Source organism: Schistocerca cancellata, chromosome 2 (assembly GCF_023864275.1).
Source record: "Schistocerca cancellata isolate TAMUIC-IGC-003103 chromosome 2, iqSchCanc2.1, whole genome shotgun sequence".
Lineage (NCBI taxonomy): Eukaryota > Metazoa > Arthropoda > Insecta > Orthoptera > Acrididae > Schistocerca > Schistocerca cancellata.
The window spans coordinates 13,438,600-13,460,150 of NC_064627.1; the positions used below are offsets into that span (position 1 = coordinate 13,438,600).

The window sequence follows — 21,551 nt, forward strand, 5'->3', positions numbered from 1 at the left end:
AACAACCTTTGTGTGTGGTATACTAAGTGTGTCCTCAAAAAAGAATATTGGTACTTAAGATATCAAGTTAGTAAAAGTCTGCCTGAAAACCTATGGCTGTCACACATGTAGTAATATTCGAAAGGAGTACAAAGACTACCTAGTAGTAAAGGAATAATACAATATTCAGGTTTATCTAATAAATTAAATATGTAAATAATGTTTTATGTGTAGCAACCACTATACACATCAATTGTCATAGTTGTGCATGTGAACATTTGCACCATTCAGCGAAACTATTGCAGTGAAGTGGTACAATACTCTTTCTGTATGTTCTTTTGTAGACATGTTTTAGAGTCGCCCTTAGCAGCAAAACTTGTCTAGCTTTCCAACTGATCAGTGTTGCAATAAAGCTGCATTCAGTGTATTTTCAGTATGCATACCTGAACATTATCTCAAGTATGGGAGCTTTAGGTACAATTATCCTATCAGTGGTGACCCCAATGTGATATACGCCAAAAATACGGGTTCTGCAGAATTGTGAGGAGATGGGCCAACCCTCAGTGTCATGACTGGCATTCACAACAGACGCACAAATTTGTACTTGTAGTGAGCCAATTAGACCAACGTTACTCTATGCGTTATAAGTGCAAGAGATTATTACAGTTCCAATTTTAGAGAACATCTAAAAAAGATGAAAACAGAACTGATCCACAGAGCCGCGCATCTCGGAAGGACTGCATCAGGCAAGTACTGACACAGTAGGACACTGGCTACTGGAAACCGTCACAGTACCTGCAGCATCTCCTGGGCAAGGTGGACACCGGGACCGTGCCCAACAATCTTCTAGGCACCTTATGGAGCAGCTGGCTGTCGTTGTAAGTAAAGGAGATCATCGCTTCGTGGGCAGTGATGCCCTGGAATATGGTGGACCGCATGCAAGAAGCCATCGCTCCGTGCCAGATCAGCGCTGTCAGTGACAGGCCGTAAAGCAACCACACATCCTACAGTCTCACGTTGAGATTTTGATGCTCTGTCAAGAAAGGTTGATCTGCTGAGCACTCAGACTGGCACATTACTGTAACAAGGTGATCCCACACAATACGAGGAAAGTAACCACAGACGATCTAGGAGCCATTATGATACCAGACTGTCAACATGTTGGTACCTCAGAAGATTAGGTGGGCAGGCTAAGAAATGCACTAGCCCATGGGCACATTCAAAAGCTAATGGTGGTCGGTCACAGGTGCCTCCGATTGTCCAAATGCGTTAAGTGACCTGTTTACAACTGACAGAGTATCTACCTGGAAGTATTTAACAGATTCAGGCTCTGGCCTCAGTATTCTGCCCAGGATGTCTGTGCATTGTTTTGGCCACAAACATCATTTCATCTGTCAGTGGCAAACAATTCTGACATTGTGATGTATGGCATGCAACGAGAAAAATTAAACATAGCGCAGCACTGGCAATTTTCGTGGTATTTCACAGTAGCGGACATCGTCAAGGTGATCACTGGAGCAGAGTTTTTGGCATATTACCAACTCTTGCCAGACGTGACCAACGCTTGGTTAGTGGACACTGCTACTTGGGGCCATCAGGTACCACCATAATGCAAGAGACCACGATGTCAAGGTATTACAGGTCGGCAACGAAGAGTTTCTGATCTGGTGCACTACAACAAATCTTACATGACACTGTACACAACAGACACCACAGATGGACCACCTGTGTTTTGTAGACCTCAAATGTTAGTACCAGGGCGCCTCGCCATTGCCAAGGCTGAATTTAACACAAAGATGTGTGGGGGTATCGTCAGACCTTCAAACAGCGCATGGGAATCTGCCCTGCATTTAATTCCAAAGAAGGGAGGAGCCTGGCACTCACGGGCAATTATTGTGTACTGAATGCCCAATCTGCACCTGATCGCTACCCAGTGCTGTTATTGACGGCCTACAACTACGCACTCCACAGGGTGAAAATGTTCAGTGTACTCGACTGTGCCAAATCCTGAACTCAGATTCCTGTAGCAGGAGGATATACCAAAGACCATAATCATCACACAATTTGGGTTAATTGAGAGCAAATATGTGACATTTGGATTACACAATCCGTGCAAACCTGGCAGCAAATTATCGACTGTTAACATCTCATGGAGGCTTTCCAGTGTTTAGAACGTTATGGTGTGGTGTTGAACACGGCCAAATGCATGTTTGGACAGCCAGAAGATGAATTTCTAGGATACCAAATATCTTCTGCAGGCTGGTCACCACTGAAGCGTAAAGTCAAAGCCATTCTGCAGCTGTCGACCAGCTACAATTAAACAACAGTGAAGGTACTTAGATATGCTGAATTTCTATTCATGGCATTTACCACAGGCAGCAGAACAACAGGAACCACTGACAGCAGCACTGGTTGGGCTGAAAGCCAAGAGCAGTTACCCAGTGCAGTGGACCGAGGTGATGCATTCAGCATTTGATGCAGCAAAACACAGCTTGGCAAAAGCAGCACTGCTGGCACACCCCTAACTCGATGCTGGTGGGCATAAGTCAGTCAGCTACTGGCGTGGCTGCTTCAACAATGGGTGAACAATGCACGGCAGGCAGTTGTGTATTTTTCTCACAAATTATCACCACAACAGAGATGGAGTACCTTTGATTGAGAGCGCTTGGCTATTTATGAAACAATCAAACATTTCAGACCACAGATCAAAGCAAGGGAGTTCATTGTATACACCAATTAGAAGCTGGTAACTTACGCTTCAAGAGGAACAGTACCACCTGCTTTCTACATAAGTGCAATCACTTGGAATTTATTACCCATTTCAGCACTTATACCCATCACATTTTGGGCATTAATAACGTTGTGGTGGACTCTTTGTCTCGAATAACCAGCATATTACAACCTGTGCACACTACAGTACTTGTCAAGGCTCAAGAAGAGGTTCTGGAGTTACACGCCCTGCTGCACGATGACACCAAAGTCTTGAAGTTGCAACTAGTTTATGCTCCTGGAGAAGGCACTCAGCTATACTGTGAAGTGGCACACAAACGATCTCGCCCCTTTGTACCATCCATGTTCCACAGATTACGGTTCAACAGTTTTCACAATCTCTGTCATCCCAGAGTTCTACCAACATTCCAGTTGGTGTCACAGTGTTTTTTGTGGCCAGGAATGGAATGGACTGCCTTGAATGGACATGAACATGCCAACTCTAAATTTCCAGCCAAATGCAGGCACTGGTAGGTTATTTTCCAGATGCATCCTCACATTTTGCTCACGTTCACCTCAATGTGGTGGGACTGCTTCCCCTTTCGGACGGCCAGTGGTATTTGCTAACTATGACAGACATGTATACACAGTGGCCAGAGTCAGTTCTGACTGATAACATATTGGCAGAAACCATAGTCTCTGTGTTTACATCAGCATGGCTAGCAAGGTTTGGCCTCCCATTGCACATAACTGCCTACAGGGGCCAACAGTCTGAATCAGGCTCGATTCCGCAGCTTGTGAAATTCTGTAGCCACATACGATATAAAACAACAATTTACCATTCAGCCAGCAATGGCACAATTGAGTGACGGCATCAAACACTGAAGTCAGTCCTCATGTGTCACTGAAGTTCATGGACATCTGCACCTCTGCTTGTTTACAGTGATACACTGTGTCTGCTCAGAGAGTTTGTTGAGTCCGACCCCCTTACAAATGAAACACAGGATCAATCAGAGTTGCTGCATTGTTTGAGGGAGCATATCAACCTGATCAATCCTTCCAAGGCCTCCAGGCACGGTTCTTTGTCAACTTCTGTGCACAATGATCATGAGGACTGCTCGCATGTAATCCTAAGGACAGACTGAGTCAAACTGCCCCTCCCACCTCCATATACTGTACCATATTGAGTTCTATGCACACAGATTCTGGACACAGCAGGTGAACAGGAAACCAACCACTGAGCCACTTTACCATGTGCAACCTGCTTGTGACTTCCAAGAGATGTCACCTATCATGATGCCATTAAGAGCAGTCTGTCGTTGTTTTTGTCCATGAAAATTTTACTAACACTACAGCCTTTGGTAGTGCACACTTCTGTGGGCAGATGCGTTGTCCTGCTGTACGAATAATATGTTGGTTTTACTATCTTGACCTGTTCTTTTGTACTTTTCCATCAGTCTTTTATTGGATTTGTCAGTTACCTTCAAATTTAATCTTGCATCCCAGGAAACCCCGCTGGCCGACAAAATCTACAAGAGCAGCACTCATCTTGCACAAAGCCTTCTCGTTGGAAGTAAAATAAGCCATATTCTTTCTATGGTGTGAATGACTTCAAACAAACAATACTGTATATTTTACTGAGCTTTTCAATTATTGCTGCAGTTTTGTTATTTTCCTCACACGGATCAATTTTGAGAGAAGTTCAGCAGCATCTCCAGCTACCACAGGTTTCTTAACTGTTAAAACTACAGAAGTACACTCCTTACAAGCTTTTGATGAATTTCTGTTGGTAATCAATCCTCACAAACAAAGAATTTTATGATATTTCAGGTTCATCACAGACCAAATTGAAACTTGAACCATTTCACTGCAAGTGTACCATCAAAAGAAAATGCTGATGATTTCAGCATCTCTGTGCCAGGCTGAGAACTTTTCACCTTACACTTACAAAAACCCACTCTGTGAACAAAGGGAACATAATATTCGTCAGGCTTATTTCTAAAATTTTATTGGGCCATTTGTAAGGTGCCTCTTACGTGAGGAAGACATTTTTACGAATTTTAATAAATTATTGTCTCTTATTGATGTATTAACGATAGTTAGGAAGTGCTGTAGTCCGTAGCCGACCACGAATCGGTGAACATTTCCCACACTGGCTGGCTAGATGATGAAGCGACCATACGTCGCGCGTAGTGGGGTGGGGCTCGGCGCTGGACCGTAGCAACAAGCGTTAGCCTGGGAAATATACATGACGGGAAGTACCGCCATCTTGGCGCCAAAGTCACCGATTTTGTTTATTTATATTTAATAATTAAAGTAATTTATGACAACATGAATACTAGAAGGAACCTCTGGATGTTTAAAACTATTTATCATAATTTTGCCTCGTTAAAATTCACACCTGTTCATTAACAAATGCATATTTTAGTAAGTACAAACTTGATCGGAAATCCACGAACTATGACGAAACTAGTAAGAGATATGGACTGCGCGCCAAAGTTGGCAGTCGGCATTAAGAGCTCTTCCTGTCTTGTTCGATGGTAGCCATGCTCTCGGTTACGAGTAGTTAGTGACATGAGTGTTTCATTATTGATGTAATAGGAATAAAAGTGATATTACGGCATTCTGAATGTTAATTTCGAGTAAATAGATACCCCAAAGTTGATCGACAGCAATTTCAGATAATTAGCTTCCACCGACAAAGACATCCAATGCACCAATGATGAATCTGCACGGGACGACATTTACGAGAGCTACACCGTGCACAGGTAGGAGGAAATCTGACGACACAACCCACCAAGGCAGATCAAGGAAGGTCCGACTTACACTCGCAAATTCCAGGTGGAAATGCTGACCAGTTATACTGTACGTCACATATAACACCTTCTATGGACTCGCGGCTAAGCTGAGTAATAACAGTATCAGTTTAGAAGCGAGGGGATATCGCATTTGGTATCCCTTGCAACGGAATAAAACTGCGTGGGAGGAAGAGCATTAAGAAGACAGCTGCCAAATCTTGCAATTGGCATCCACTTAGGTGGAATAAGGCTGTGTGAGAGGAAGAGCATTAAGAAGACAGATGCCAAGTTTGCACTTGGCGTCCATGACGTCGGATAAAACTGTGTGGGCGGACAAACGTAAGTCGAACTTTAAACATTCTAGGGGTGATAGATTCAAGATTCGGGTGCAGAAGGGTATGTTGTTGAGAAATGGAAAAAACGTTAAAATGAGTGACTTAATGCAAAACATAGAGCAAAATGTGTCCCAAGCCAACGCAAATTTAGTGGAGAGTAGTGATGAATTGTTAACACTTGCTAGGTATAAAGAGTGACCGGAAAGTGAAATGGTTAATGTAGTAGGGAATGATGAGCAGGGAAAGATGGTAGGAACTTTAGAAATGGCAGAAACAGGGGCTTTGTCTCCCACTGGAAGCGTTGTTAGAGAGGGTGCAAACACAGTACCAGAGGTTACACAGAGTAGAGGTGAAGAAATGGGCATCAGGGAAATGTTGATAGCTATAATGAATGGTAACAAAGCGTTGAGTAAGAAAATAGAAGAAATTAAGAAAAATACTAATAGGCTAGATGAGTATATCAAAAAAGCTGACAATAAATTTGTCGAAATAGAGGGAAGGATATCAACAATAGTAAAAGAGCAGAAAACGGTAGCAAGTGATTTTTCAAAGAGGATAACCACAAGTGAGACTGCAAACCACAAGTGAGATTGCAGTAGTGCATCACAGTAGAGATATCAGTGAACGTAAACAAAGTATCACAACTTTCGATAAGTATTTTACTAAGGAGATTAAAAAGCAAAAAGGGGAAATAGCCAAAGTAAACGAGAAAGTGGAGAAAGTAAAGTCAGAATTGTCGGATTTGGTAGAGAATAATACTAAAGAGATATCTGACAGGGTAGCTAGTATTCAGCAAGAAGTCAGTGTTTTTACAAACAGGTGCACTGATATCTTTGCTGAAAAGGTAGAAAAGAAATTAGATGCTAAATTTAAAAATCTAATGGAAATAGGTAATGATTGTGGAAAAATTAATAATGAGGACCACAATCTCAGGGTGTGTACTTTCCATAATTTTGATGCGAGGGGGAAGTTACATCCCAAAGCATTTATAAAGCAATTTAAAGGGGTTTTGCCAGAAAATTGGGATGACAGAAGAAAAATATGTTGTGTCACTAGCAGAATGGAAGGGGACACACTGTCATGGGGAATGCGAGCAGGAGAAGCATGCCAAACTTATGACGAATTTATTAAGAAATTTTTGGACAAATGTTGGTCTAATAGTACACAAGGTAATGTACGTAATGGTATCTTTCAAGGGAAAAATTTTCTTGGGAGTGGGTACGATAGTTACAAAGATTATTTCCAGAATTTCTGTGAAAAAAATTTGTATTTAGATAATCCACTGAGTGAGGAGGATCTTATTGCAGTAGTGTTGGTGAAACTGCCGATATCTGTGCAAGAAAAGCTGATAGGCACACCTAAAAAGAAAACTGAGGACATATTACAAGCACTTGATCAATTAGATGCTTTATCAGGGGAAGAAACATCCAGTAATGGCTGGAGAGGTGTAAATTGGAGTTCAAGAGAAAAAGAGAACTGGAGAGAGCGTAACAGGAGTCACAATAACATGAGGAATAACGAGAGGCATGATAACGGGCATAACAGACGTGGTAGAGGAGGCTGGAACCGAGGAGGTTCGAACAGCCATGGTAATAGACGGTACGAAGAACAGGGAGAGAGATACGAGGGTGGCAGGACCGAAAGAGAAATTACTGAGCAGGAAAACTAGAGGGGAGATCATGTGGGGTCCGAGCACGAACTCAAATGAACAGTGGACCAATACAGATCAATAGGGTAATAAAAGAGGATTGGTGTGATATTAAAGAAACTCTTTTAGAGGAAGATGAAATGGTGAGTAATGGTTCAAATGGCTCTGAGCACTATGGGACTTAACATCTCAGGTCATCAGTCCCATAGAACTTAGAACTACTTAAACCTAACTAACCTAAGGACATCACACACATCCATGCCCGAGGCAGGATTTGAACCTGCGACCGCAGCAGTCGCGCAGTTCCAGACTGAAGCGCCTAGAACCGATCGGCCACCAGCGGCCGGCAATGGTGAGTAAGGAAGGGTATTAACCGATAATAGATGTGGATATTAAAGGTATCGAAGCAGTAGCAGTCACTGTTACAGGTAGTGAGTTGTGCACCATAGCAGAGAGGCTTTATGACCAAATAAGAGACCAGGAAGAGGTACCTATCTTACTGTTACAAGGAGTTAAGAGTCATGGGGCCAGTAAGAGGAAAATGTAAGGTAATAAACCAAGTGTTATTGGAAGTGAAATGTCAAGGAATTGTATTCGAAGTTAATGCTATAGCGCCCGGCTTATATTAGGGATGGATTTATTGGTAGACCATGCAGCTGTTGTAGATTTAGAAAGGGGTAGTGTGATCTTGACGGTAAATGGTACTAAAAACGAGTTTTAGTTTGGCAGGGCCACTCAAGCTAAAGAGAAGGCGCAGGGAAAATTCTACCTGAAAATAATGCTTGAGTTTTCCAATGGGAAGCAGATTCGAAGGGGAGTGACTGTAGGAAAAAAGGAGACGAAAGCCAGATGAGGCAGAATGGTCAGTAGAAGATATCAAAGCAAAATTATATCGATGCTACGGACTAAGGTGCAAAAAAAAGAACTAGGAGAGTTGCTGGTAAAGTATCAGAAAATATTTTCAAATAGACATGGGTTAATGAAAGGAGAACCTTATGAGTTTAAAGTCAAACCGCACCAACCATTCAAACTGAAACCCCATGTGACTGTAGAAGAAAAATGGGAGTTGGTGTTAAGCAGGATGAAAGCAAAAGGGGCTTATCGGAAGGCAAGGCATGATAGGAATATTATCCCCAAGGAATATGTAGTGGGAGAGCTCACAGGAAATCGTCCAAAATTGACGCTGAAATAAAGAAATTTTATGTCGTGGAAGTGGCCCACCCTGAGACGAAAATAGTCAGAGGAATTTACAACGTAGTGGATGTAAAATGATATCGTGGTAGTTACAGGGAAACCTCTTAAGTTGACGAGAATGAATTGTAGCTGGCAGGCAGATATCTCTTTGTTGTTGTTGTTGTTGTTGTTGTTGTGGTCTTCAGTCCTGAGACTGGTTTGATGCAGCTCTCCACGCTACTCTATCCTGTGCAAGCTTCTTCATCTCCCAGTACCTACTGCAACCTACGTCCTTCTGAATCTGCTTAGTGTATTCATCTCTTGGTCTCCCTCTACGATTTTTACCCTCCACGCTGCCCTCCAATGCTAAATTTGTGATACCCTGATGCCTCAAAACATGTCCTACCAACCGATCCCTTCTTCTAGTCAAGTTGTGCCACAAACTTCTCTTCTCCCGAATCCTATTCAATACCGCCTCATTAGTTACGTGATCTACCCACCTTATCTTCAGCATTCTTCTGTAGCACCACATTTCGAAAGCTTCTATTCTCTTCTTGTCCAAACTAGTTATTGTCCATGTTTCACTTCCATACATGGTTACACTCCATACAAATACTTTCAGAAACTACTTCCTGACACTTAAATCTATACTCGATGTTAAAAAATTTCTCTTCTTGAGAAACGCTTTCCTTGCCATTGCCAGTCTACATTTTATATCCTCTCTACTTCGACCATCATCAGTTATTTTGCTCCCGAAATAGCAAAACTCCTTTACTACTTTAAGTGTCTCATTTCCTAATCTAATACCCTCAACATCACCCGACTTAATTCGACTACATTCCATTATCCTCGTTTTGCTTTTGTTGATGTTCATCTTATATCCTCCCTTCAAGACACCATCCATTCCATTCAACTGCTCTTCCAAGTCCTTTGCTGTCTCTGACAGAATTACAATGTCATCGGCGAACCTCAACGTTTTTATTTCTTCTCCATGGATTTTAATACCTACTCCGAATTTTTCTTTTGTTTCCTTTACTGCTTGCTCAATATACAGATTGAATAACATCGGGGAGAGGCTACAACCCTGTCTTACTCCCTTCTTAACCACTGCTTCCCTTTCATGTCCCTCGACTCTTATAACTGCCATCTGGTTTCTGTACAAATTGTAAATAGCCTTTCGCTCCCTGTATTTTACCCCTGCCACCTTCAAAATTTGAAAGAGAGTATTCCAGTTAACATTGTCAAAAGCTTTCTCTAAGTCTACAAATGCTAGAAACGTAGGTTTGCCTTTTCTTAATCTTTCTTCTAAGATAAGTCGTAAGGTTAGAATTGCCTCACGTGTTCCAACATTTCTACGGAATCCAAACCGATCTTCCCCGAGGTCCGCTTCTACCAGTTTTTCCATTTGTCTGTAAAGAATTCGCGTTAGTATTTTGCAGCTGTGACTTATTAAACTGATAGTTCGGTAATTTTCACATCTGTCAACACCTGCTTTCTTTGGGATTGGAATTATTATATTCTTCTTGAAGTCTGAGGGTATTTCGCCTGTCTCATACATCTTGCTCACCAGATGGTAGAATTTTGTCATGACTGGCTCTCCCAAGGCCATCAGTAGTTCTAATGGAATGTTGTCTACTCCCGGGGCCTTGTTTCGACTCAGGTCTTTCAGTGCTCTGTCGAACTCTTCACGCAGTATCTTATCTCCCATTTCGTCTTCATCTACATCCTCTTCCATTTCCATAATATTGTCCTCAAATACATCGCCCTTGTATAAACCCTCTATATACTCCTTCCACCTTTCTGCCTTCCCTTCTTTGCTTAGAACTGGGTTGCCATCTGAGCTCTTGATATTCATACAAGTGGTTCTCTTATCTCCAAAGGTCTCTTTAATTTTCCTGTAGGCACTATCTATCTTACCCCTAGTGAGACAAGCCTCTACATCCTTACATTTGTCCTCTAGCCATCCCTGCTTAGCCATTTTGCACTTCCTGTCGATATCATTTTTGAGACATTTGTATTGCTTTTTGCCTGCTTCATTTACTGCATTTTTATATTTTCTCCTTTCATCAATTAAATTCAATATTTCTTCTGTTACCCAAGGATATCTCTTTAGCATAAAAAAAAAAAGAGAGGAAGAGTGATGAAAAACACTCTAAACTGACGTAGCAACTAACTTATTTGTGTATTAAATATAGAAAGACATGATAATATGGAAAGAATCTGTAAGAAACATAAGGGAAATGAGGAAATCATAATATTTACTTTGAGAGTAGGTCAGTAGGTGAATGACCCAGTGTCGATGAATGAGAGGCGGGGTGTTACATCACGTGAGGCACCGGTTGGTCTTAATGAGCTTTTCTCTGACCAGCCCAGCTGATGCGTCGGTGCCCTAGTGTCTGAGAGTGATGTCATGAAGGTGTGCCTACGACTTTGTTTACAAACGATGGCTTACATACTGACACAGTGGTGTTCAGCAGGATGAACTGTAATGAAATGTGGTACATAAATCTTAGTATTATTATTGCTTTATAGCTTTGTTATTTGATTCCTCGGGAACTGTTGTAAACTATTATTGTATTCTTCTGTCTAAAGTAGTCTTTTTCTGTTTCATGTACAATTGTAATGTAACTGATGAATGATGAGACATAATGTGGACACACTTGTCGCCGGCCGCGGTGGTCTAGCGGTTCTGGCGCTGCAGTCCGGAACCGCGGGACTGCTACGGTCGCAGGTTCGAATCCTGCCTTGGGCATGGATGTGTGTGATGTCCTTAGGTTAGTTAGGTTTAAGTAGTTCTAAGTTCTAGGGGACTTATGACCTAAGATGTTGAGTCCCATAGTGCTCAGAGCCATTTGAACCATTTGACACACTTGTCAGCTGACCAAGGAATCTGGGAAACCTATCCAAAGCAATATCAATTAAAAGGTAAGAACTGATAATGGCTAATGCTTCCGGATCCCAGCGGAACCAGCGAACCGAAGAACCCTAACTTTGGGATTACAGTGAATACTGGTTCGAAAGAAAGTGTTGTCAGTGGCGTGCGAAAAAAGAAATAAATAAAACTGTCTTGAGCTATCAGTGTTCAGTGGTGTTGTGGACAGCCTGGTGCTGTAAAATAGGGCATATAAATTTGCTGTGTCTCTAAGTGTGCTGAAGATATAGTTTATCATCAATGTATATAGTGGTCTGTTTAAATGAAAGAAAGAATGCTCTTGGTAACTTTTTGAAAAGCGGCGATACAGCCGATACGAAAGTCGAGCGTCTTGTTTAGTGTTGAGGTGATGTATTCTTTGATAGGAGTCACGAATTATTGAAAAAGTCTCTACATAAAATGTATATCGAATGTTTTGTAAACTGAATTGTATAACAAATTGTCTTGTACCTTGGTTATTCATTTTGTATGGGTGTTATTTGGGAAATGTTTATACTCTTTCACTATTTCAATTATTCATTTATATGTTGTGCTTTATCTGAAAGTATAGGTGTTCATAACGAGAGCATGGGAATAAATATTCTAATAATATGGCAACATAGAAGAGCAATAATATGGAACGATTAGTAATTTTGTAATTAAAATTAAAAAAAAATTTTTTTTTTTACAGCCAATTAAAAGAAAAAAGAAATACTGAGTTAATGGAAAAGTTAAGGATCTCAATAGAAAGCAAATGACCAAAATGTAAAGCCTACTCCTAGAATTTTGCAATACTGCTTTTTTGTTATTTCCAAAATTGTGATTTTGTCTCACGAAAAAAGCACAATTTTGGAAAGAAACAAAGGAGGGAATATGTAAGGTGCCTCTTACGTGAGGAAGACATTTTTACCAGTTTTAATAAATTATTGTCTCTTATTGATGTATTAACGATAGTTAGGAAGTGCTGTAGTCCATAGCCGGCCGTGAGTCGTAGAGCATTTCCCACGCTGGCTGGCTAGGTGATGAAGCGACCATACGTCGCGCGCAGTGGGGTGGGGCTCGGCGCTGGACTGTAGCAACAAGCGTTAGCCTGGGAAATATACGTGACGGGAAGTCACCGATTTTGTTTATTTATATTTAATAATTAAAGTCATTCATGACAACATGAATACTAGGAGGAACCTCTGGATGTTTAAAACTATTTATTATAATTCTGCCTCATTAAAATTCACACCCGTTCATTAACAAATGCATATCTTAGTAAGTACAAACTTGATCGGAAATCCACGAACTATGACGAAACTAGTAAGAGATACGGACTGTGCACCAAAGTCGGCAGTCGGCATTAAGAGCTCTTCCTGTCTTGTTTGATGGTAGCCATGCTCTCGGTTACACGTAGTTTGTGACATGAGTGTTTCATTATTGATTTAATAGGAATAAAAGTGATATTACGGCATTCTGAATGTTAATTTTGAGTAAACAGATACCCCAAAGTTGATCGACGGCAATTTCAGATAATTAGCTTCCACCAACAGAGACATTCAATGCGGCAATGAAGAATCTCCATGGGACGACATTTACGAGAGCTGCACCGCGCACAGGTAGGAGGAAATCTGACGACACGACTCACCAAGGTGGATCAAGGAAGTCCGACTTCACTCGCAAATTCCAGGTGGAAAAGCTGACCAGTTATACTGTATGTCACATATACCACCCTCTACGGACTCGTGGCTAAGCTGAGTAATAACAGTATCAGTTTAGAAGCGAGGGGATCTTGCACATTCCACACCAAGTGGTTTAATTTCAGAGAAGATTCCTTCCTGCATGACCACCAAGGATATTGTTGAAATTTTGTTTGAACATTCACACATTCCCAATGAACACAGCGAAAGTTTTACTTTCACCAATTTAATGCTTTCAGAGATTTAGGCATTTGTTTAACCTTGTTATGCAGCTATCGACAGTGCACTAGTGAGTTTTTGGCAACTTTGAAACGTAGTATATTCGGAAATATTTTCTCGCAAGAAACAAAACTATGTCACTTGTACAACTTTTTGGGCTCTCTCTTAAGCGAATTAATAAAAAACATGGATTCCTGTGTGATTTGCATGTGGGTAATTAGAAGCAAAGACAACTGACAAAATAGACGCATGAAATAAATGTGAAGTTCAGCTTTTTATATCTCTGAAAGTAACTGTGGGATAAACCTGAAACAAAATTCTTTTTATAAAAAAATTTAATGGCACAAGGAATCCAATAAAAATCATTATCTTTCTCTCTTTTGTGGCTCTAATAATTTGAGGAAATCACTTTTGAAAGTGTAATTTGTCCCATCAAAATTCCTTTCCAAAAAATCCCATCAGTGACAACATCTAGCTGGTAGTATAGTTTTCCTCAGGAAAGTTACAGCATATTAATAAACGTCTAAAAACTTCAAGTAGCTTGAATTAGACATAAGCTTAGGACTCTGAAAGAGATCTTTTCTACCTGTGGCCTCTGATGCTTGTAGAAATGTAACATCTGCTTGGGATCCTGAGTAAAGAAACCCTTAAGTTGTTGCACAGCAACTGGGTGTAGCCCCTATGGTGATGGGGATGCTAATTTTCTCACTTTAAAAGGAACCAACAGTGGTTAAGCTACCATGAACCATAGCAACACATTTATACAATTTTTTATGTGTATACTTATGTTCCACATTAACTGTAAACTATGCTAATGAAAAGTACGGTATTCCATAAACCAGAATTAAAGTAGCACTTCAGTCACATTACACAGTAAAAAGACATACTAGTAATTCTCTATAACATAAAAGAGTCAGGAACACTGCTGTGAACTTCACCAAATTTACACAATTTGACAGTGGTGTAAACATACGGGCTATTTATACAATGTGTGCCACAAGTGTTATGTAATAATTGTACTGTCATCATTTCCACAGCCTTGGTAATGCATAGCTGAACTGTGGGTTTTACAACCAGTTTGATTCTGTAGCTACAACAGAAAAAGACAATGTCATGATGAGCAGTGACAAAATTTTAAAGTTTTTTTAAATTATTAGGATTTTATCTCATTTCCCACTCATCAAGGCTTTTGATATTGTCTTCCCAAGAGAGTACAAAACAATTGTACAACATAATAATAAATGTCAGATTTAATCTGAGTACCAGTCAAATATGCATTCGTGTTTGGCGACATCGCGGTGAACGCACATTGGAAGCGTGTATTCGTCATTGCCATACTGGCGTATCACCTGGCGCGATGGTATGGGGTTACTCATCTTGGTCACCTCTTGTCCGCATTGACGGCACTTTGAACAGTGGACGTTACATTTCCGATGTGTTACGACCCGTGGCTCTACCCTTCATTCAATCCCTGCAAAACTCTACACTTCAGCAGGATAATGCACGACCGCATGTTGCAGGTCCTGTACGGCCTTTCTGCATACAGAAAATGTTCGACTGCTGCCCCGGCCTGCACATTCTTCAGATCTCTCACCAATTGAAAACATCTGGTCAATGGTGGCCGAGCAACTGGCTCGTCTCAATACGCCAGTCACCACTCTTGATGAACTGTGGTATCGTGTTGAAGCTGCATGGGCAGCTGTACCTGTACACGCCATCCAAGCTGTGTTCGACTCAATGCCCAGGCGTATCAAGGCCGTTATTATGGCCAGAGGTGGTTGTTCTGAGTACTTATTTCTCAGGATCTATGCACCCAAATTATGTGAAAATGTAATCACATTTCAGTTCTAGTATAACATATTTGTCCAATGAATACCCGTTTATCATCTGCATTTCTTCTTGGTTTAGCAATTTTAATGGCCAGTAGTGTAGTTTAAAAAGAGTTTGTAGAAGTGGACCAAAAACAGCCTTTTGGCATTTTCACAAAAATCATTATCTTTGCCCTCAATTTTTCAATTATTGAAAAGCAGTAGGAGAATGAAATATTATTTTCTAAGACTTTGTATTTACAAGTTATCACAAGAAAAGTTACAGCAATTACTCCCACAGTTATAAAAAGCTAAATTTCATTTTTTTTTTTCAAGCATTTGCATTTTTGGGCGACTGCTGCAAATTATCTATATGTAAATCACTCAGGAAATTGTTTTTATTATTTCACTTCAGAGCGCGCAAAAAGGAGTACAAACTGATCTACTTTTATTTCCTTTCAAAATACATTACCAGAGACATTACATCTAAAAAACTGCTGACAAAAACTCAAGGTTGCATTGTTGTCGGTAGCGATACAGGGTCACACAAGTGACTATACCTCTGAAGTACTGAATTCACGATCGTGAAACTTTACCACAGTCCACCGGCATCATGGGCAATTATTCATAGGGTATTTCATCAAAATCTGTGATGGTGATGTGGGCACCTCTAGATCAATTGGCATGGAATGACCCTACTTTGTTCCTCTTACACACTTGCTACAGGTTGTGTACAAATCTCCATAATTTGTAATTTGCTACTTCTCTTTTGCAATGAAGGATTCCTTCCACATTCACTTACAACTAGCATATCTGTAGAGGAAATAGATGACTGTTCTTTCATAAATTCGTGTTGCAACAGTTTGCTGAGTGGGATATAATGTAACGGATCTAACATTACTGTATCTCAAATCCAATTCACACATCTGGATTCTCAGAGTGGCGGCTGCAACTATAAAATTAATATTTTGATTTGCTCTTAGTTACTAATTTAAGAGCAATTACCAGACAGCTAAAAACAGATTGTAACATCAGCAAGTTACAATGTCGTAAATAGCAGGCCTACGAATAAAAGAGGATTGTAAAATTTGTTAAGCAATGGGATAAATTTTTTCAATCACAGGAAGATTAACTGATAAAAATAGTAGTAATTTTTATTACTTTTTAATAAAACTCATTTTCCTAGTATCATACAGAAAATATAATACACAAATTGTGTAGGGAAAGAAAAGCTGTTTGGCAATAAATCATGGTTGTGTCACAGTGAGAGACAAAAGTGAACAAAAAAGTTAACCAAAAAGTAGTTGTGTTAATAACCAGATTATCATATGATCTATTGTATTACACTGTGAACACAAATTTCATTTGTGGACTAGGTTGTAGGTTGGATTAAACATATTGTAACATGAAATGAGTTCATAACTTGAGCTTTTTACACACACACACACACACACACACACACACACACACACACACACACACAGAGAGAGAGAGAGAGAGAGAGAGAGAGAGAGAGAGAGAGAGAGAGAGAGAGAGAGACGGGGGGAGGGGGGCAATGGGGGGGGGGGGGGGGGGGGGGAGTCGAATCAATCACACATCATCTTACAGTAGAGTCCACGCAGGATATGGTGGCCAATGTGCAGTGACCAACTTTTGTACAAAAGTGCTGGGTCAGTTCATTTGTTTGTTCAGAAGAGGTGGTCACCTTTCAGTTGGTCAGTGATTGCAGAATTGACACCTTTTTCAAGTACACAAATTATTGTTTTGTTTTATCGCCTAAACATGTTTCACCACATCTGTTGCATCCTCAGTCAGTTTCTCACTGTTTTCCTGAAATATATACTCACAGGTTATTTTTAGGTTAAGGAATATGATAAATAAGATTTTGCTGTCATTTAAACTGTAAGTGGACATTTCCTTTTATTTTACATTGGGTGTGTCCTGGACCTGCCAACCAAAATCAGCCATGGGTCTAAAATAGTATACCATGTCATGTGTAAATGTACAGATGACATTGTGTACTAATTTAGACCTGTGGCTGATTTTGGTTGGCAGCCACAGGTCACACACAATGTAAAATAAATGGTAAGTGCACTTACAATTTAAATTACAACAAAATCTGATGGATCACATTCCTTAACCTAAAAGTAACCTGTATGTATGTACACTATGTGATCAAAAGTATCGAGACACCTGCAAAAGCATACATTTTTCATATTAGGTGCATTGTGCTGCCACCTACTGCCAGGTACTCCATATCAGCAACCTCAGTAGTCATTAGACATCGTGAGAGAACAGAATGGGGCACTCCGCGGAACTCACCGACTTTGAATGTGGTCAGGCGATTGGGTGTCACTTGTGTCACACGTCTGTACGCAAGATTGGTCCACACTCCTAAACATCCCTAGGTCCACTGTTTCCCATGTGACAGTGAAGTGGAAACGGGCAGGGACACGTATAGCACAAAAGCATACAGGCCGACCTCGTCTGTTGACTGACAGACCGCCGACAGATGAAGAGGGTCGTAATGTGTGATAGGCAGACATCTATCCGGACCATCACACAGGAATTCCAAACTGTATCAGGATCCACTGCAAATACTATGATAGGCGGGAGGTGAAAAAACTTTTCTTTTTCTGATTCCTTACTTCACCGAGTGTTTGGCTCTGTTACACTTCTAATACAATTTGTGGAGTACCCATTGCTCCTGTAGAAATCCAAAAACACGCGAACACCTTCAACAAGAAAGAGGAAAACCTTAAGGTAAACAGATCCTGGCTTCCCATACTGCAGCGAACAACCGTCACAGGTAGCAAGAGGAGAACTGCACCAGAAATGACCGCTGAGAAGCCCTCGGACGTTGGCGCGCCAGGTACATATAGTCTGCGGCCGCGAGCTCGGCTCCGGTTCACCACCAGCAATGGAGGGTGAAGCTTCGACAATGCCAGCCACTCGTCAGTGAAATCATTAGATGAACGTCGGCTGAAGAACCCGAGATAGAAGCCAATAGGCAGTTTGTCAACAAGTGGCCATGAAAGCCTTAACAATTTTGAAATGCCACAGTAGAGTAACTTCAGAGCAATGCACTAATTCTAAACAAAGCGAGGGATTATAGTGATGTTACCTCACAGCAGTACTGACAGATACAAGCATTAGCTTTTGCTCACCACCTGATATAACAGACACCAGATAGAAACAGCCAAACAAGTCTTTCAAGCTGTAACAGGATGCAAATTATCAACTGGAACAGTCTGTAAATGTTTTGTGAAGGTGGTCTCTAAGCAAGAAAGCACATCATGCTTCCATTAACAACATAACCTGACAGTGAACGAAGACATGGCCATAGGAACCCTGTTGATGACAATACAGTGAAAAATCTTTTTATCTGAGGAGTTGTTATTTAGTACTTAACCTGAGAATCAATATATCTCAGATGGTAATATACATTCTGTTTTCAGAGATCATCCAAACTGATTTAAGGAAATTATGATAAACATAAATTGAAATGCCCGGTCTCAGATAATGCAAATCCCATGTGCTAATCAGTGTGTTAGTTTGCACAGTAGATTATCCTGAATGAGGAAATATTCTTAAGAAACTCTTTAATAATCTCTGTGTAGTTGTGGAACAGAAATGCCTGACAGTAATGACGACATAGTGTATTCAGGAGCAGCAATGGTAACAACTGCTTCATTTATTCCATGAATGCAGACATTATCCTCTCATCTTGTGGGTAATGTAGACAATAACAGCAGAGCACTTACTCCAGTAGTAAATCCACAAGAGAGATGACTAAGGAAAAATAATTGGTAATTTCTATTTATCCATCCTTTCTCAGGCCGTACTTGAAATAACTTTCATCACTTGCCCACCAGTTTAAAATATTTCATCTTTGGTTTTTCTCAGACTTCCAGGAAAGGAAATTCTGGTACTGCAAACATTATGAGCTCTTTTGCAATTTGTATAAATACTAACACATTCAATTTACAGTACATAGCTTATGCTGGCAACATCTCACAAGTATCATTCTGATATCTTATGCTCCACTGTACAATTTAATTTATCTTTTTATCAGAAAGAACCTTCATCAAGAAAAGTTATCAAGCTCTGTATTAACTTGTATTTACTGAATAATTATTTATATCATTCCCTGTTCATTAATGGTATAGTACTGTGGTCTGATATTTCTGGCATTTTTGTTTGCACTAACAGCCTTCATTTTCTTTCTCCGTCTTCCTCCACCTTTCCAGTTTTAACCATCTATCCAAATAATGGTTTTATATTGCTCAAAAGAATTAAGTAATAAAATACATTTTAGTAATATAGAACTAGCTTACCTGCAAATGTTCTTCTATATCTTTCCTCTCATAAGTTATACCACTAGGAGTGATTACTGGTTCACGAAGGATCTCAAAGCTTATTTTTCCACACAGATAATCTGGAACATCCCGCTTCTGTAAAATTAAACTATTAGACATAATTCTCAGGTTTCACATATAACATATGTGGCATAAACTTCACAAGAATAATAAAAGTGGCAAAAACAGCATCGCTTATAAATGAACAAATTTATAGTTTTAGATCTGGATAGATAATTTGTTTATATGAATTAAGAGTGTGGTTATCCCAATATAATCTAAAATGTTACGTTTGTTTCTAAATGAATTAAAGATCTTACACTAATGCATAATGATAGGCTTCTACAGTTGAAGTCAATTTGGCTGAATTTCACAAGCACCATAGAAGACAGTGATCTACTGAGGCAACATTCTACAAATTAAATACAGAATGATACAGGCCAGAAATTGTTATTCTTCAGAGTACCCTACTTTTCTTTTAAACATACCACAACAGATATTCCAGTGATGAAAACATGAATCCATCCACTGTAAGTTTGACTAGGCATCCAGGTCAGTACTACAGTCTGAAAAATGCCTAGAAAGGTCTGTGCAGGGTGTTGCATAAGGTTACAAAAATGTAAGGACTACGAAGAAGAGTAATGGTAACTTTCTTCTAGGATTCCATGTTGAACATCAGCATTCAAAATTTGCACAATGATTGTATTTACAGGACACTAGTCTCAGATTAAAGAGGATGGAGGCCCATGCTGTGTCTGGCCATCCCGATTTCTTTTATCACTTAAGGCAAATACTGAGACGGTTTCTTCAACAAGGCCACAACTGACCAACTGTCCTGTCCTAACAATTGTAGGTGAATATTCGAGTTATGTTTACAAACAATGGAAAACATATGGTGGAATAACAATATGGCTCCTCCTGAAATTCAGTCATGCTGGGTTTCTTGTAGACCACCTCTCCTCCTCCCAGTCCTAGCAGTGGAAACCTATTTTTGCCACCAACACTACCAATCACACTCAACTCAAAATGAATACTGAACTCTGCATTACTTTACTCCCTTCAACCATAATCCACCCCTACTTGCACTGAATCACCCCCTGATACCAAAATTTCATAATCTCAAAAACCTCCCCTCACTATCAGCCCCAAACCCCTCTACATGAAAACCAATGTCAAATCCTCAGAAAGAACTGCAAACCACCACCTAAAAACTGATCCAGGCTTTATAACACTACCTGCCGAAAAAGGCTCCACCACTGTGGTTACAAGCCACAGGGGTTACCAGGTTGATGGGCTCCTACAGCTGTCAAGTCATGCCCACCTATAAGCTCCATAGCTATCCTATTTCAGAAATTCAACACAATCACCAGTCCCTTCTCAAATCCCTTGGCCTTTTCCAGAAACACTTCCCTAAGTCCAATACACTCCTCACCCTGGCAATCCCTGGACTCCTATCTACTACATACTTCCTACAATATTTATTTTTTATTTACACATCAAGTTCCATAGGACCAAATTGAGGAGCAAGTCTCCAAGGTCATGGAACATGTCACTACATGAAATTACAACATAAAAGTAATAACAGATAAAAATTAAATGTTTATGAACCCGAAAAAAGTCAATCCATAAGTTTAAGTAAACGCAATCAACAATACAAAAATGAGCTTAATTTTTCAAGGACAGAATAGAAGGAATGAAACTCTTCAGTTTCAATTTTGAAAGTGTGTGGATTACTGCTACGATTTTTGAATTCGAATGGTAGCTTATTGAAAATGGCTGCAGCAGTATACTGTACACCTTTCTGCATAAGAGTTAAGGAAGTCCAATCAAAATGCAGGTTTGATTTCTGCCGAGTATTAACTGAGTGAAACTGATTATTCTTGGAAATAAGCTAATATTGTTAACAAGAAATGACAGTAAGGATTATATAT

At 40.1% G+C, this 21,551-nt stretch overlaps 1 protein-coding gene across 1 annotated transcript in view; it reads right to left on the reverse strand.

Moving 5' to 3' along the window:
- Nucleotides 1-21,551, reverse strand: part of LOC126161311 (E3 ubiquitin-protein ligase CHIP) — a 154,366-nt gene that overhangs the window by 5,939 nt on the left and 126,876 nt on the right. Inside the window, exon 6 of the mRNA XM_049917065.1 lies at nt 19,600-19,716. Within this exon, the coding sequence (XP_049773022.1) occupies nt 19,600-19,716 (117 nt within the window). The remainder of the gene's footprint in view (nt 1-19,599; nt 19,717-21,551) is intronic.